The sequence below is a fragment of the Harpia harpyja genome, chromosome 11, assembly GCF_026419915.1.
Source record: "Harpia harpyja isolate bHarHar1 chromosome 11, bHarHar1 primary haplotype, whole genome shotgun sequence".
NCBI classification, from domain to species: domain Eukaryota; kingdom Metazoa; phylum Chordata; class Aves; order Accipitriformes; family Accipitridae; genus Harpia; species Harpia harpyja.
The window spans coordinates 27,271,950-27,287,867 of record NC_068950.1 but is presented as its reverse complement, the minus strand read 5'-3'; the positions used below and the strand labels follow the sequence as shown (position 1 = coordinate 27,287,867).

General features: G+C 41.4%; 1 protein-coding gene across 4 annotated transcripts in view; it reads right to left on the bottom strand.

Annotated features, from left to right (window-relative positions):
• Positions 1-15,918, bottom strand: part of TGFBR3 (transforming growth factor beta receptor 3) — a 125,326-nt gene that overhangs the window by 49,170 nt on the left and 60,238 nt on the right. For all 4 annotated transcript variants that reach the window (XM_052801294.1, XM_052801293.1, XM_052801291.1 and 1 more), the window contains exon 4: positions 2,342-2,479. In XM_052801294.1, the coding sequence (XP_052657254.1) occupies positions 2,342-2,479 (138 nt within the window). The remainder of the gene's footprint in view (positions 1-2,341; positions 2,480-15,918) is intronic.

Here is a 15,918-nt window from a genome sequence, read left to right as displayed (position 1 = left end):
CAGCAAAAATACTGCCTTCTCTACAGAAGAGAACACAGAGAATGAAATTCTGGAGTGAGAGGGACTGCAGGGACTGAACTGAGAGAGGTAATGGTGGATCAGTACCCTGGCAGGTTTTGTTCTGCAATTTCATCCTTCAAGCTCTTTACAGAAAAGAAAAATAGAAACCTTAACATGGTGGAAGGAAGAATACACAAATTATATGGCACTTGAAGAGGTCCAAATTGTTATGGAGAGCTATTCAGATGTTTAAACGTGATTAGGGATGGGTCAACATTGAGAGCCAGCTCACTCCTTGCAACGGAAAGGCGAGCTCCCATATCTGCACAGCTTATGGGGAGCAGTGTTATCCCAGCGCCACAGGTGCGTGCTGGGACGATGGCGTGAGGCACCACAACTTTCAGCCCTTGCCATGACCAGCAGAGCCTGAGAGGCCGGAGTACTGAGAGGAGGTATTTGAGTCCCACCAACAGAGAACCGAACCTGTAGCATCTACCAGGTACTCCTGCCCACCTGAGAGACAGCCCACCCCTTCCTGCAGCATCAGTGGCCAGGTTTACTGTGGCAGTTCCTGAGGTCAGACAGCTTCTTGTTTGGCACAAATCATGAACGCTGCTGCTCACATTTTCAAGCCTGTTTTCTGTAACCAGGAGACCTTGAAACAGTTTTCTGAAGCAAACACTTAGCTAATGGTACAGTTTTGGCAGCTGGGGCCTTAGGCACATTCCTATTGTTCCTATGCTTTAATGCAGCCTGCTGAAGCCCTGCTGAGCCAAACCAAGCAAGTGGAGCAGTCTGAACACGGGCGCAGTCTGCTGAGCAGAAATGGATGGCTCTCAGCACAGCACCTCTTCGCTCCCAGAGGCAAGGCGAGAGGAGAGGGAAAATCCTGGAGGGGGAAGAAGAGAAGGGAAGAGATAGCTGATATGAAATGGGAGTGATGATGTAGCAATTGTAGGAGGAGATCAAAACTAAACTGAAAGTAGGTCCAAGACTTGATTAACTGATGAAAGGTGCTGTTTCTTTTGGCCAGGAGGGGAGTGAGGACTTACACTGTTGTTCATCTTGTTCCTCAGTCATTTTCTGAGCAGACCTGAACTGTACTGATTGCATTAAGGACATATACCAGGAATGGTTAACAAGAAGATAACAGTCAAGAGTCTCTAACACAGTAATGAGAAAACCTAAGATTTTTCTAAGGTGAATACCTTAGAATACAAACAAGCCCATGTTTTTGCACCAATCAGTAACATGCTGTGCTGGAAACAGGATGGAGTCCTTCAAAGTTCAAAATATCAAGGGTACTCCTACTCTTATACCCTGACGACAGGAAAAAGAAAAACAATCCCAGAAAGCTTTTGGTGTCCAGCAAGTGATAGGACTCTTGGTGCACTCAATGGTGTCACCACCATATCAGGTCAACTGAGAGAGCAGCGTCCCTTCCCAGTGTGCTAATGCTGCAGCACTGTCCATCTTCCCTCCTGCTGATGCACAGTGATGCCATTAAGTTCCCATCAGGTACTGCAGAAACAGTCTTGCCTACCACTGTCAGCCTGTGCTGGAGGAGCAAAATTAAACCCTATAAGGATACAGCTAAAAATAATCAAGTTTAGTTCTGCAATTAGAGTTGGATATAGTAAAAGCTGCAACTTTAATAAAGACAACTCATGATTAGACATGATGTCATGCATTAAAAATTTAATCCAAACAACTTGTCTGTTTCGCTACAAATAGAAAACTTGAATGTCCTGGCAAACTGTAAGGACATGATTTACAAATACTAGGTAATATTTGGATCCTGCATTATAAGCAGTGCTCCAGTCTTTCTGAGAAATAAAAATGACTTCATTCTGGACTTAGCTCGGTCATTTCAATACATCAAGCTTCATCAGAGACATAGACTGTAATTGTACATATTGAGCTCAATACATACTGATTTTTGTTTTGGTCACAAACCACACAACTAGCGTCCACCCATAATATTTACCATTGCTTTGAGGCTTTTTGCATTATGGTACTATTAAATTTCTAGTCAGGACTGACAGCTTTTTGAACTGGAATGGCTGCTAGTGTTAATAACTACATGATATGCAGATTCTGAAAAAGCAGTTTTGCTTTCTTTTCCTTGAATTCACATAACAAGTAATTGGGTACTTTCTCCAAACTACTTTGCCCTACCACCTAACCATTCCCCAGAGCCCTACACTGAAACTTGACCTCCTGTTAACTTGGTTTTTTTTAATGTATGTTTGAAAACTTTCCAAATGAATGCCATTAACTCTATGTCTTGCGCAGCAAGTAGCTATGATACAGAGCAGACCAAAGGACTGTGTATACTTACAAAGAAAACTCTTTGGATTCCAGGTGCCAGTCTTTCTGTTTTTAGCTTCCAGACCAGAGGCAAAGGAGAGTTGAGAAGAAACACCAGAGGCTTCTGGTGAATATGCACCGATGAAATTGGATTCAAATGTAATGTGACCTACAGAGAAACACAGAAATACATGAATACTTCCTTATAAGTTTGAAAACCAAAGTGGAATTTGAAACAATGAATCAAAGGTCATTTTTATATGTATTACGGCTTTCAGCGTTCAGACCTCTTCACTCAAGATTATAGACTAATCTACTTCCAAAAAAAGCAGTCAACAGAGCACAGATTATATAAAGAATGAAATAGTTAACATTTGTGCTCTATGCTTGCAAAGCACTGCTGAAGTGTTTAAGAAAAGCTTGGCAAATGCTGATGAAAAATAGCTTATGCAAAAGGTCAAACCGCTAAGCTGAGAGTTGGAGAACAAGGAGATAAAAAGAATTGCAAAGCAAACTCCAGTTTCTGGTTTCTAGATGGTAGCCTACAAAGCTGGCTTAAAGTACAAACCTCATCTGCTGATGCTATTAGGCCATAAATCTAACCTGCAAAACAAATAAAACTAAACAAACAAAAAACAGGAGGAACAAATCCAGAAACACAAGTGAGCACTTCACTCGCTTACGGAAGGCATTCCAACAGAAATTTTAACATACACTAGGGAAAGAAAATGCCTGTCTTCAGGGATTAAAAGGATACATGGGGAAAATGATCCCAGGAAAGTGTACATCACAAAAGTGAGGCAACCTGTTAGAGGTGATTTTTAAGCAATCAGTTTGTGGTTGCTGGAAGCTCCTCCTGCCCAGCTCTTCGTATCCCAGTGCTGCCCTTCTAGAAAGGGGCCAATGTGAGGCAAAACCCTAGCCAAACGCATGACAGAGAACAGCCTGTCAGTTTTTAGCATATAGCAACTTGTAATTGAAATCACAGTGGTTTTGTAGTATCTAATAAGCTTTTTAAGCAGTCAGCATTTGGCTTGATAATTCATTCTGCTTTATAGGAAAAAAGCTTTAGCGTGCAATGGAGAGATGATGTATCACACAGACTAAGCCGGCAAGCTGATGTCTCACAACAGTGGGTGGCAGGTGGGTTCCCTGACAGACAATGACAACTCCTCCCAGAAAAGGTATAGAGGGAGCAAACATGAACACAACCACCAATTTGAGTAGTGGCACACAGAAATGAGCATGCAAGTAATTCAGAATGAATTTTGTCTCCTGCTAGAGAATTTGAAAGGAAAACTGAGAAATGGAAGCCACCACATATAGTTTATTGCATTATTCTTATATGAAGGTAAACATCAGTTAGTTTAGCATTAAAGTAAATGCAGATTCATCTGGAAAACTAACTAGATGAAAGCTAGAGACCAAACTGAATATTAGGCACCCATTACTGCTGAAAAATCTGTCTAAAAGAAAAAGTTAGCTTTCTTTTTTTTTTATTTTCTTTCTTTTTTTTCCCCCCAAAGTGAAAAGTTCACTATCACTGCAAAGTGAAAGTCAAACCTAGGTCTCAGGTCTGACAGACATCTAGACGACAGCAGAAAGACCTTTTTTTGCTACTTCAGAACTTGCAAAAAAGCTAGCAAACAACTGGCTGTGTTACCATACCAATCGGTAAGCAGATGCTTACATGGAGAATTTACTCAATTCTTGAAAGCCACTGAATGAATGTGTCTCAAGTCCCCATAGTGAAACAGATGACAAAATCCCATAAGCACACCTCTGGGGGCACTGAGGACAACCCTATCTTCAACTTTGTTATGCTTGATTAAAACTTGTGGGAAAACTGGTATTAAAAGAATAATTCTGTATTTGTACTAAAACCAAACTGCTTTAAAGAACAAGCACCTCTTCTCTTTGGCAGCCAGCAGCCAGGGGCAGTGCTAGCTCTGCCTGGAGGAAGGCTGGGCACTGCCACCTTCCACCCAAAGGCAGCCACCTTTCTTACTGCTTGGCCTCTCCTGGCAGGAGGCCTAGTTTTATTTATGTAATTCCAAAACAAAACATTACCACAGATTATCGTGTCTTCTGGGGACCATGTTTCTCTCCATTTTCTGCCTCAAAAGAATAAATTACCTCATTTTAGGAAACTGCGGGGTGTTAGTGCTCTGAATGCTAACAGGATGACAGAGACTCCAAGTGCCAAATTGTCATGATCTTAGCTATAAAAACTGCTTTACAGTATCAGGCTATAGAGCCAAAATAATTCTGTTAGCTGAAAATAAGAGAGAAGATAAAATCATTTGTTTTAGAAGGCTCTCACCATGTTGTTCTGTCTAGAGATGGAGAGGCAAAAGTGGAAAGAAAAAGGTGTTTAGAACTGCTATTAAATTCATGGCTATTAAAAAGCTTTCATTAATTCTTGTGGTTTTTCAGCTGTAATCACAGCTAATTAGTAATAAGCTGTTTAAACTATTAAATGTAATTACCTCGTTCTGGGGTTATATCTTCTTACAAAGCAATAAAAATACTGTAATCTATGTTTACCAAAGTAGCCCAGTTATAACTTTTGCAATCCTGACCTGGCAAATACGAGTTCAAATTTTACTCTGGTGTTTTTTCAGCTCCAAATGGCATAAAGTGCATTCAATTTTAAACTCTCTAAACTTCAAAGTGTCAAAGAGAAAATCTACTACACTAAATGGAGTAAATATTAAACACATCCACTCTTATCATATGCAGCCATAGCCACAATTTCACACCCAATGATAACTGGTTTCTTCTGATCCCAAAGGAAGTAAAGACTAACATAAATATTGATGAAACGAACTATAATACAGGTTTATGTACTTAAATAACCAAGAATAGAAAAACAGTAACAATCCTCTCACACTGGCCAATGGGGGCACAGCTTGGGTTTGCACCCTGGTTGTGTTTTTATTAGAATGACGAGTGAATGCAAAGCAGCAGCTCCTATTAGAAATTTTAAAAAATTTTGCTATTTAAAACCCCTGGTATTAACTAAAACTAGAAATGATACAAGAAATGTAACACACTGAAAACTTAATCTCAGAAACAGCTAGGCCAAGTCCTTTGGGTAATAAGGAAATGGAGAAGTATCTCTGTTTCAACTGATCTCAGACAAGTTTATTCAAAGCCAACATCTATCAGACAAGACAGATGTTTTAGACTTCATGAAGATTTCTGCCTGTTGGTTTGGTCACATGAGAGAGCATACAGAGCAATCATACTACCTTAGTGAGAAAATCAGAGACTCTTTGCAACTGAATCTACTATCAGATTTCATAGTTGCTATTCCTTTAGGCTTTGGAAATTAAATATGTATATAATATACACATATACAATAATTTCCATACATGCATGGAAATAATCAACAAAGTTTGAGCTGTATTCAGAAGTGGTGATATATCTATCCATGCCTTTGGCTGGAACTGTAGGGTAAGTTACATCATGTAATGGAATTTTCCTACATTTCTGCCTGAAAAGTACAAACTGATCCTTAAGAAAATCTACAGGACTTTAACACAAAATCAATTAATTTTTCGTAAGTAAATTAAGTGTTCCTGTGACAATTTTCAGATTAAATGTAATTTTGCATTATTGCACCCCTCAGTTTGCTCATGAGTAAGACAGCAACAGAACACATAATGTGGAATTCATATTCCTAGTCCTAACTTGAGGAAGAATATAGTTAACGTGAGCATGCTTCTGCAGCAGCCTCTGTCACTATATACCTCGGCATATATATTCCCTGTCACTATACTTAGCATAACAGAATCCTCAGCACCAACTTTTGTTTTCCAGACTGAAAAAAACCCCACAGAGCTGCTCAAAAACTGCTCAGGACCATCTTGGTCATCGTATTTTTCATAATTCATTTTTGCTTCAGACCTAGCGCTGATGAGGAGCAGCTGGGTAGCCTAGCCTGAATGTGACCATTCCCACTGAGAAGTCATACAAAATTAACACTCCTCATCGTGTAGCTATTTCCCCCCCCTAATGTTTATGATTGCCCCCATCGCTGTCTGTGATTGTTGATACACAACAGTGGTATCTATTACGGGAGACTTTTTCCTGCTCCTTGGAAAGATTTACAAGCAAACTGCTGGGCAGTTACTAGCATTCAAGAGCTTTTTGCCAACAACCTAGCTGCCAAGCACATGGGTTTTACCTTGCCTAACAGCAGTTGGTGGGCTATCACACAGAAATTTCAGCCCAGGTAAGGCAGGCACGGTCAAAACAGCTCACCAGAGAGGCGAGAGGTGTTTCTGTGTGGAAGGTAGCAGTTTGAACTGTCGAGTCCAAGTAAGAGCCTGGACTTCGACTATACACCAGACGTACCCAAATGCCTCTCCCACTCCTGCTTCAGAGATTGAGAGGCTTAATGGGACTCTGAGGTGTTATGAACTTATGACACTGACACACGCACAAGTTCCATGCTTCAGCTGTACCGGCACCTCCAGCACGACACCGTCCCTCTCTCTAGCTCTGCCTTGTTAAGCTTTCTGCTGTCACATTCATGCTCCCACCTTCTTGCCCCTCTGCTAACTTCTGGCATGGCTGCCTCCACACACAGCACTGCAGTGGAAGATCCTCATCCCTGCTCTCTATAGCAATCTCTCTCACCAAAACATCATTTCTGCTATAGTGCCCTCACTGTGGCTCTAGTTAAACCATATATTGACTGAATTCTAAGCAGTGCTGCCCTTCCCCTGGCCACCTTTCTGTCTCGTCTTAGCTCGTGAGCTCTTCAAGGCACATCCTTTCTCAAATGTCTAGACAGTTCACAGTACCTTCTAAACACTCCACAAATTAATAGAAAGGTACTTGATCACTTCAAACCACCAAACAAAATGTTTCTAGTTAATAGTAAAAGAGCTAACTAGATATTTTCCAGAGCTAACTAGATATTTTCCCTTTCTTTTTGTATTTTTACTGGCAGTATCCATATTATTAAATATTTATGTGAAGCATTCCCCAGAAACTCCATCAGAAACCAGTCCTACATGTGTTCAGAGCTGTACGGCTAGATGTGAAGACATGGTGTGAAATTCTGAACTCACTGAACTCTATGGTGAAATTCATTATTTTTCTGAAACTCCCATACAAGCTTTTTTTTTTTTTTTTAACGAGGTATCTAAAAAGAGATAGTCTCCATTCATTCTTATAGGTTCAAACAAGCTTATAAAATACACATTTTGTACTTCTCAGCACCATACTACCTCAAAGTCTTCTGCATCTCAGACAGCTCTATGAGCAGTTTGGTTGTATTGGGTTTGTGTGGCATGGTTTTGGTAGCAGGGGGGGTTACAGGGGTGGCTTCAGTGAGAAGCTGCTGGAAGCTTCCCCTATCTCCGACAGAGCCAATGCCAGCCAGCACTGCTGGCCAAGGCCGAGCCGATCAGTGACAGTGGTAGCACCTCTGGGATAACAGATTTAAGATGGGGAGGGGGGGTGGGTGGAACCTGAAAACTTCAGCCACAGAAGAGAAGAGTGAGAACATGTAAGAGAAACAACCCTGCAGACCCCCAGGTCAGTGAAGGAGGAGGGGAGGAGGTGCCCCAGGCGCCGGAGCAGAGATTCCCCTGCAGCCCGTGGGAAGACCATGGTGAGGCAGGCTGTCCCCCTGCAGTCCATGGAGGTCCACAGTGGAGAAGATATCCACCTGCAGCCCATGGAGGACCCCACGCCGGAGCAGGGGGATGCCCAAAGGAGGCTGTGACCCTGTGGGAAGCCTGCACCGGAGCAGGCTCCTGGCAGGACCTGAGGATCTGTGGAGAGAGGAGCCCACACTGGAGGAGGTTTTCTGGCAGGACTTGTGACCCCATGGGGGACCCACACTGGAGCAGTCTGTGCTCTTGAAGGACTGCACCCCATGGAAGGGACGCACACTGGAGCCGTTCACAAAGAACTGCAGCCCGTGGGAAGGACCCACGTTGGAGAAGTTCGTGGAGGACTGTCTCCCGTGGGAGGGACCCCATGCTGGAGCAGGGGAAGAGTGTGATGAGTCCTGTCCCTGAAGGGCATGAAGCGGCAAAGATAACGTGTGATGAACTGACTGTAAACCCCATTCCCCGTCCCCCTGCACTGCTTTGGGCGGTGGGAGGGGGGTAGGTAGAGAATCTGGGAGTGAAGTTGTGCTGGGGAAGAAGGGAGGGGTGGAGGGAAGGTGTTTTGAGATTTGGTTTTATTTCTTATTACCCTACTCTGGTTGATTTGTAATAAATTGAGTTAATTTTTCCCAAGTTGAGTCTGTTTTGCCCGTGACAGTAATTGGTGAGTGATCTCTCCTGTCCTTATCTCAGCCCATGAGCCCTTTGTTATATTTTCTCTCCCCTGTCCAGCTGAGGGGGGGAGTGATAGAACGGCTTTGGTGGGCACCTGGCGTCCAGCCAGGGTCAACCCACCACAGTGGTCAAGCAATACCAAAAGAAAATTAAACCAGAATCATTAAATGGACTAAAGCACTTTTGGGTCACCTAGTCCATTTAAAAGCAGCTGCTATTGCTCTGCCCATGTTATTTTTAGAACATATTAAGGGACAGCACATTAACCAAGCAGACAGCAGCATAACAACAGTATAGGAAAATAAGTCATTGTTGTCCAACATATCCCTTGCTCCTAGTGAAGGGCTCATTTGATCACTGAGCTGCCGCATAGCCAGCATTTTCAGTGTGCAATCAATAGTTAGGCCAGACCTGCTGGACATGTGTGTCAGCAATGGTCCTCTCAGCAAGGCTCAGCTTCATCAGCTGTTTGTCAGAGCAAGCTCCTCTTCCAGACTCACGTCTACCCTTCGTGGCCTCCTTTGGCACAAACTCCTCCAAACAATACATAACTAACTTGTGAGGAATACGGCAACTGGTCATAGGTAAAAATTAAAGATAAAAGCTATTCTAAAAATCTTACAACACAACCTACAAATTCATTTTTAAAAAGTGTACCAACAATAAAGCATATAACTGCGACTCATACATGAACCACAGAGAAGTTCTGTCATTTTTGCCAGAATACATTTTTCAATAAATGTTCTAAAAACTATAAAAAATTAAAATAAAAGACTTTAAAAAGATACCACATTTCATAGGTGCCATGTCTATCAGACTTACTCTGTCATTACTTAGCCAGCTGTATTTGCACGTATTCATGCTGCTCACTACTGTCTGCAGAGTCTGCAAAGAGTTCCTTTAAGGTCTCTAGCAGCAGCAAGGTTAAGGCGGCAGCAGAGGCTTCTCTGTCCCCAGAGATCACAGTTTCATGGAAGGCTGAGTATCACCACAGAAACCAACTACAAAAACAGTCTATGGGCTCCTGCCCCGTTACTCTGGTAAAGCAATTTGTACTACGTGAAAGGCAAGGGCACAAATGCTGAAAACTGATCAAAGTAAACACTGCTGTTAAAGTACCATTTTGTTTTGCTGACTTCAAGGCATCAAATCGCAGACTGAGTGTTTTGTTCTAAAAAGATGAAAGTCAAGTGCCAAGGATTTGTAAGGCTGAATTAACTATTCCAGTGTGAAGGCCTTTAGATAAACTCATAGCACATTTTCCAAAACAGCCATTACGAATTTGTGCTAATAAACCAGGACGAAATATGCTGTGTTGTATTGAATTACACTGCCCAGGCTAAGACAGCTGTTCTCTAAAAGAGAAGAGAAAAAATGAATTTTAAGTCTCAGATCATATAAACACATTTTCTGACTTACAAGTGATGCACTAAAGATGGATTTATGACATCTTAACTCATTACTCAGCTGCAAAGATTAAGTTAATTAGTCCAAAGCAGGCAAAACTTAGAACAGAAATTTGAAAATTTATACCTATCATTGCCCTCTATAAGTGTTTCCACTCTTTTTGTTAATATAATATTTATAGGACATAAATTATTCTGGTATTGCAACAGTCAAAGAAACTAATATGAAGAAACTTATCTTTACAGTTCATTAGTGTATATTATCCAATATAAGAGGTTTAGCATTTCTACTGAAATTCACTTGAAAAATATAATGTTGATACATCAGCTATAAAAGAATTCAGTCAAGGATTAATCCATGATTCCACCTCGAGTGGTGGGATGTAGTACCGCACCACTTTTCAAAAGCGTTTACCAATTGCTTTGGGAAGGATCTCAAGGCCAATTTTCCTCTTTTTACGATGAAAGTAAAGAAAAACTGTATTGTTTAGGCAGGGACTGTGAATTCAAAATGGAACACTTCCCCCCCCATATTTTTGCTATGCTCATTGAATATTGTCTTACAGATTTGATACCATCCAGCTATAGTAGACTGCAATGTCCAGCTTTCGGGACCCAACAGTTTCCAAGGGAGAGTTTGCTGATTCTTCCAAGTAACGCAAAATATGTTCACATGGTGTTACTGTTTGAAGGTAATTTTGCTCAAAGGGTTACATATCTGCACACTTAAATCAAACAATTGTATAAGCAAGTTCCTATAAGCATGCGAGACCCCACTGCTCCCATTCTGGAAAGGTTTGCTAATGCAGACTCTCTTATTCATACAGGGCAAGCACCTATTTTTTTGAAAACTCACCCCAGCAATGAGACAGAAGATCTTCAGAACAGCATCAGAGAAATAGATATCTCCAGGAAAATTGCAATGCCATTAAAAACAAGCACTCATACCCACACACAGTTATTTTTTCTCCTGCAGAACTCGAAGCTGTGCCACCCTCACAGCCCTTGCCAGAGACGCACCATGCTTTCTTCTCTCTGCCAGGCCAGTGCTACAGGATGCTGCTGGGGCAGGGACCTGCCGCTTCGGGAGAGGGCAGGGGGGCTGCGATGCATGTGAAGCACATGTGGGGAAGGAAAGCCCTTTTCTTTTCGCATTACTGCCAGGATGAGGCACAACTCAGTCCTCAGGGAATGGGTCTGAGTCTCTGGTAGCATCTACTAGGTGTGTGGAGGACTGAAGTTTATTTCCAAGGCTCAGGTAACACTCTAATTCTAAAATCAGCCCTTTGCTTATTTTATCCTAAATATATGGTTGCAAATGGATTGACATTGCCTGGACCTTCTCACCCACACTCTACAGAGAGAATTAGATTGACTAAACAGCAGTTATAGCTCAATTGTGAAAATCACAGGAAAGATTCACCCCTGGCATAATTTCACTGAAGCTACTGGCATTAAGCCAGAGACTGATGTGTTCCTATACATTACCTTATAAAAAAAGAATACTACTGCACAGTCTGCTGACCCTTACAATCTACCACCCAGACTGGAAAAGAGGGTTTCATCAAAAAGAAGGCAAGAGAACAGAAAGGTTGAAAAGGACTACCCCACTATGATCTACAGCCCACTGCACGCTCTTCATTAAGAAGTACAGAAACCTTTGACCAAAAGGTGTTTGAAATCTCCTTTTTTTTTTTTTTTTAACTTCTATTTGTCCTGCAACAGGGGCTAAAGGTCAGGGTGCATTGTGCTAGACAGACAGTTCCCTCCCCAATGAACTTACAAATCAAGACATTCAAGTCCTGCACCACATGTACGTGCCAACATCCACTAACAAACTATTTTGAAGTATGCATAATGTTCCCAGAAGGCCTCTCTAACATGAAGATGTATTATTAATGATTCAGAGGAAAAATGGCAGCCCCAGTGCATACGTTCAAGACTAGAACTAAGCAAAGCTCCCTTCACCCTCAGTGAGGATGGAGCATTACCCCTGCATTTGGCAGCTGTTACATTCAAAGCCATGTACTCAAATGGACATACTGTCTTTAACGAAGATTTAAGGCTTACCCTCCAAATCAGCTTGAAAACTGTCCTGCCCACCCACTAACACAGTAGTTGTATCCAACAGCCTGATGAAAGAGTGTCCATTAGAACAAAATCCTAAGAGCTTGCAGCATATTCAAATATTATTTGTAGTTCTCCCACCAGTCTAAGTTCTGGTACCTTTCTAGCCCTAAATATTAAATGACAAAGCTGAGGATCTGTGTAACAGGATGGAATTACAGCACATTTAGATCTCTTTGTATGGATTTGTAATTCAGCTGCTCCAGACAACAGACTAAAAAAGCAAATTACAAGCAAAATTTAGTACTATAATATTATCAAATACAACATGTGTAAGACTAGTACAGGATAGCACAGTGGCACATTGTATGGTACTAAACATACTGCTCAGTACCTAGCAGCACTATCATTTGTATCTGGCTCATAACTGATGTTTTACTGCACCAGTGATAGCTTCTCCTCAAAGCGTACGAGTAGGCAACCATGCTGGTAAGTTTTTACCAGAAATGCAGTGACCAAAGTGCCCGTTCAGAAAGCACTACAGCTTGGCACAGCGTCAGAAAGTCCTGACACAAGAAGACGTTACAAAATACTGCTTCTAACTTCATGAAAATGTTGGACTATTTTTGGCCACAGCTCAGTCACATAATTTACCTTCAGACAAAAACGTAGCCAGTTAATTTCTAGTGTTCCAAAGTTGTTCTTTTAAGCTGGAGCTGCCAAATGTGGTCACATTATGTTAGATGCTAATCATTTATGCAAATACATAGGTAATCAAAAAATTAGGACCAAAGCTATTCCTGATACAAATAACTTGGCAAACAGGCAGGACAGTTATTGAAGTCCTATTTGCACTAAAAAGTGGTATTACAGTCACAGTGTGAGAATAATAAAAGTGAAAAAACTTGGGGCTTTATATAAGGACAGCTATTTCAGAACACAAAGGTAATAACTGTATTAGCATAAGTCATACTCACACTGATAGAGCTACTTCTGTGACAATGATCTTTAAAGTATAACCTGAAGAGTTTACTGATAAATTTTATGTAGAGATCATACACACGTATAAACTGCCTACTTTAGCTTCGTTTACCTGAATAATACAAGATCCAGCTTTCCTTATGCAAATATATTTCAATCTGGTTTTTGTGCATTCGGCGTTATCTCATGCATTATATAGTTTGGAGAAACAGAGTTCTCCTGAAAAATAAGATTTTTCAAAAACAACTGGCTGCAGCAAAGAAAGCAGACAGTCTCTGCACAAGCATCTCTGCTCAACTCTGCTAACCAAATCTAATCTTCACGTGCTATCCCCACTTTGCAGAACAAGGGCTGTCCACAGTGACCAGCCCCACAGTCTGTTCAATGGAAAGCCCATGCCCACCAGTGCAAGGCTGGGACCACTTCACCCATTCTTCCTGTGACCTGAACTAGACGCTCAGGCTCCCAAAGGTTAAGTGAAACCATTTGTGCCATCCGCCCCTCGACAAAGCCATCAGGCTTCCCAGCACTTGGAGGCTTAAAACACTATGTTTCGCTCAGCTTTGCATAAATCAGTATATGTCAATACTGTTCACATGCTATATAATGAATCCTAAGGGGAAAGTCCTTCTTTTATACATTTTGTGGGAAAATTTCTTGTTAGCTTTACATCTGTTTAAGGGCACAGGATCGATTCCTGTAAGTCGCAAGTACACCATCTCCCCTACTGTTGTTAAGTGGCCTATTCACAAAATGGTATCACAACAGAGTAAGTTTTACTTTAATAATTAAGGTAGAAGACTCATGTGAAAAGGAAACATTTCCCCAGACAATATTCTATTCTGCACTTATGAGTACATATATTGCAGATCTAAGCTTTTATTTGGTGAATCTGTTGGGCTGCAAAGTAAGTTTAATTTTATACTCCTCTTCCCTTCTCCCATCCCTAAACTATTACCAGGTAGTTGTGTAACATAGTGCCCAATGCCCTGAAAAAACAAGGCGGGGGGGGTGTGCAGAATCACTACTATGTTGGAGGATATATGAGTACATACTAAAAAGCAGCTCCTGTCCCAAAGAAAATGCTTCTTAAACTGACAGATAAAAGACAGGTGACAAACTTCTGCCAGGACCATTTTCTTCAAATGCATTTGGGGCGTTCTGAGCAAATCTACACAGGCTCTTCCAGGTAAACACAAGTTTCCGCTGCCTGTATTTTCAGCATGTTAGGTGCTAGCCACCCAACCAGAATTTACATAGCTGCATTAATGTACCACTACAGTATTGATACATCTTGCCTCTCAACAGGCCTCATTAGTCATAGCTCAGTATGATACTAACCGTGGGTTCAGAGACTCACTGTTAGCACTATCTCACCTCTACCAGGCTCTGACGGTAGACACAGCAAGTTCATAGTTCGTCTCAACTGCAAAATACCATGCAGATGTAACATAGCACATGGTGTCATAAGCACATCGTGGCAAAACTGGACTCTGAATACAGAATTTCCAAATCTCATGGTAAATCCTGAACAGATGAACACTGTTTCAAAAGCTGCAGGTGGGGAAGGGAAAGAGGCTGACACAATGCAGCTTCACAAAGCAAGAAAAGATTACAAACAAACATGAAATAGATGACGGAAAGACCGCAGGACAAAGGGTTATGTCATTTGCAAGCCCCCACATATAAAACAATCTGCTCCTCAAAGGTTTTGCAGCCAGACCACACATAGATCCAGATGACTGGAAAAAAGAAACATCATTCTGCAGGTGTCTTTTAGAGAGGCACAGTCACATAGGAAAGTGTAAAATGTGGAGTTCACAATTTTAATGAACATGTAAAACTAAATTCTTGCTTTCCAAGCCAGGGTAAAGAACAGTGTGTGTGCATGAGTCATAAAAAACTGAAAACCTAAGCAGCAGCACCAGATTTAGGAAACAGCTTTGTTTACTTTATTGTCAGTAACCCACCAGCCTAAGTAAGAGCTGGTGCAAGCGTGTGTCTGTAATACATACACTCACAAACAGTATTAGAAATTAAACAGGAAGGAAACTGCTTTCAGAAGATTCAAAGTAACTGTAACCAATACATTGTCTCCCTACTCCCCTGGGGCAGGTCTTCATTCTTCCCCAATTTTTTCTGTTTTCTAACTTCAAAAAATAATCAGAACTTTTACTCTCTGTACAACCAAAACAGTATTTTGGGAATATTTCAAAGAATGAATTTACGATACTGACTACATGGAAAGAAACCAAAAACACCAAACCCCTGAGGAACCAAATTTTCTATTTCATCAGGCCTACCCATATAAGTGAGACTACTCACACCTGTATATACTTGCCATGTATAATCAAAGCCATGAAAACTGACAAAATTCTCCAGAAGACATTACTGAGGCTGTCATGCAAGTATTTTCTTGCACAATTATGCCATTCCATGCACTTATCTGCACTGTGTTGCTGACTCTTGCTTGAAAACAGATTTATTGAAGAAAATACTGGCTTGCTTTCCAGCTAACAGTGTAAGAACGAACTGCTGCTCCTTGCATGCAGTGTTTTTCCATGTAGCTCCAGGTGTATTTTCAGTGTCTGCTTTACTTCATTGCAAGTATCACTTGAAACCCAGTGGAGGAAAGAAGGCATGTTCCAATGGTCTGTTCTGAAAGATACCTACAAAGCAAGTGCCACTGCGTTTCTGTGCAAAACTCATGTTATACAGAGTCACATTTCCCAACAGGCCTCAAAACATCACTTACGTATTCGCATGCACTAGCGGATTGTGTCCATGCAGAAGAAATTAAGACCCTGCTGCTTTGGGTGATGACAGAAGAGTGAGTCAGACCTATC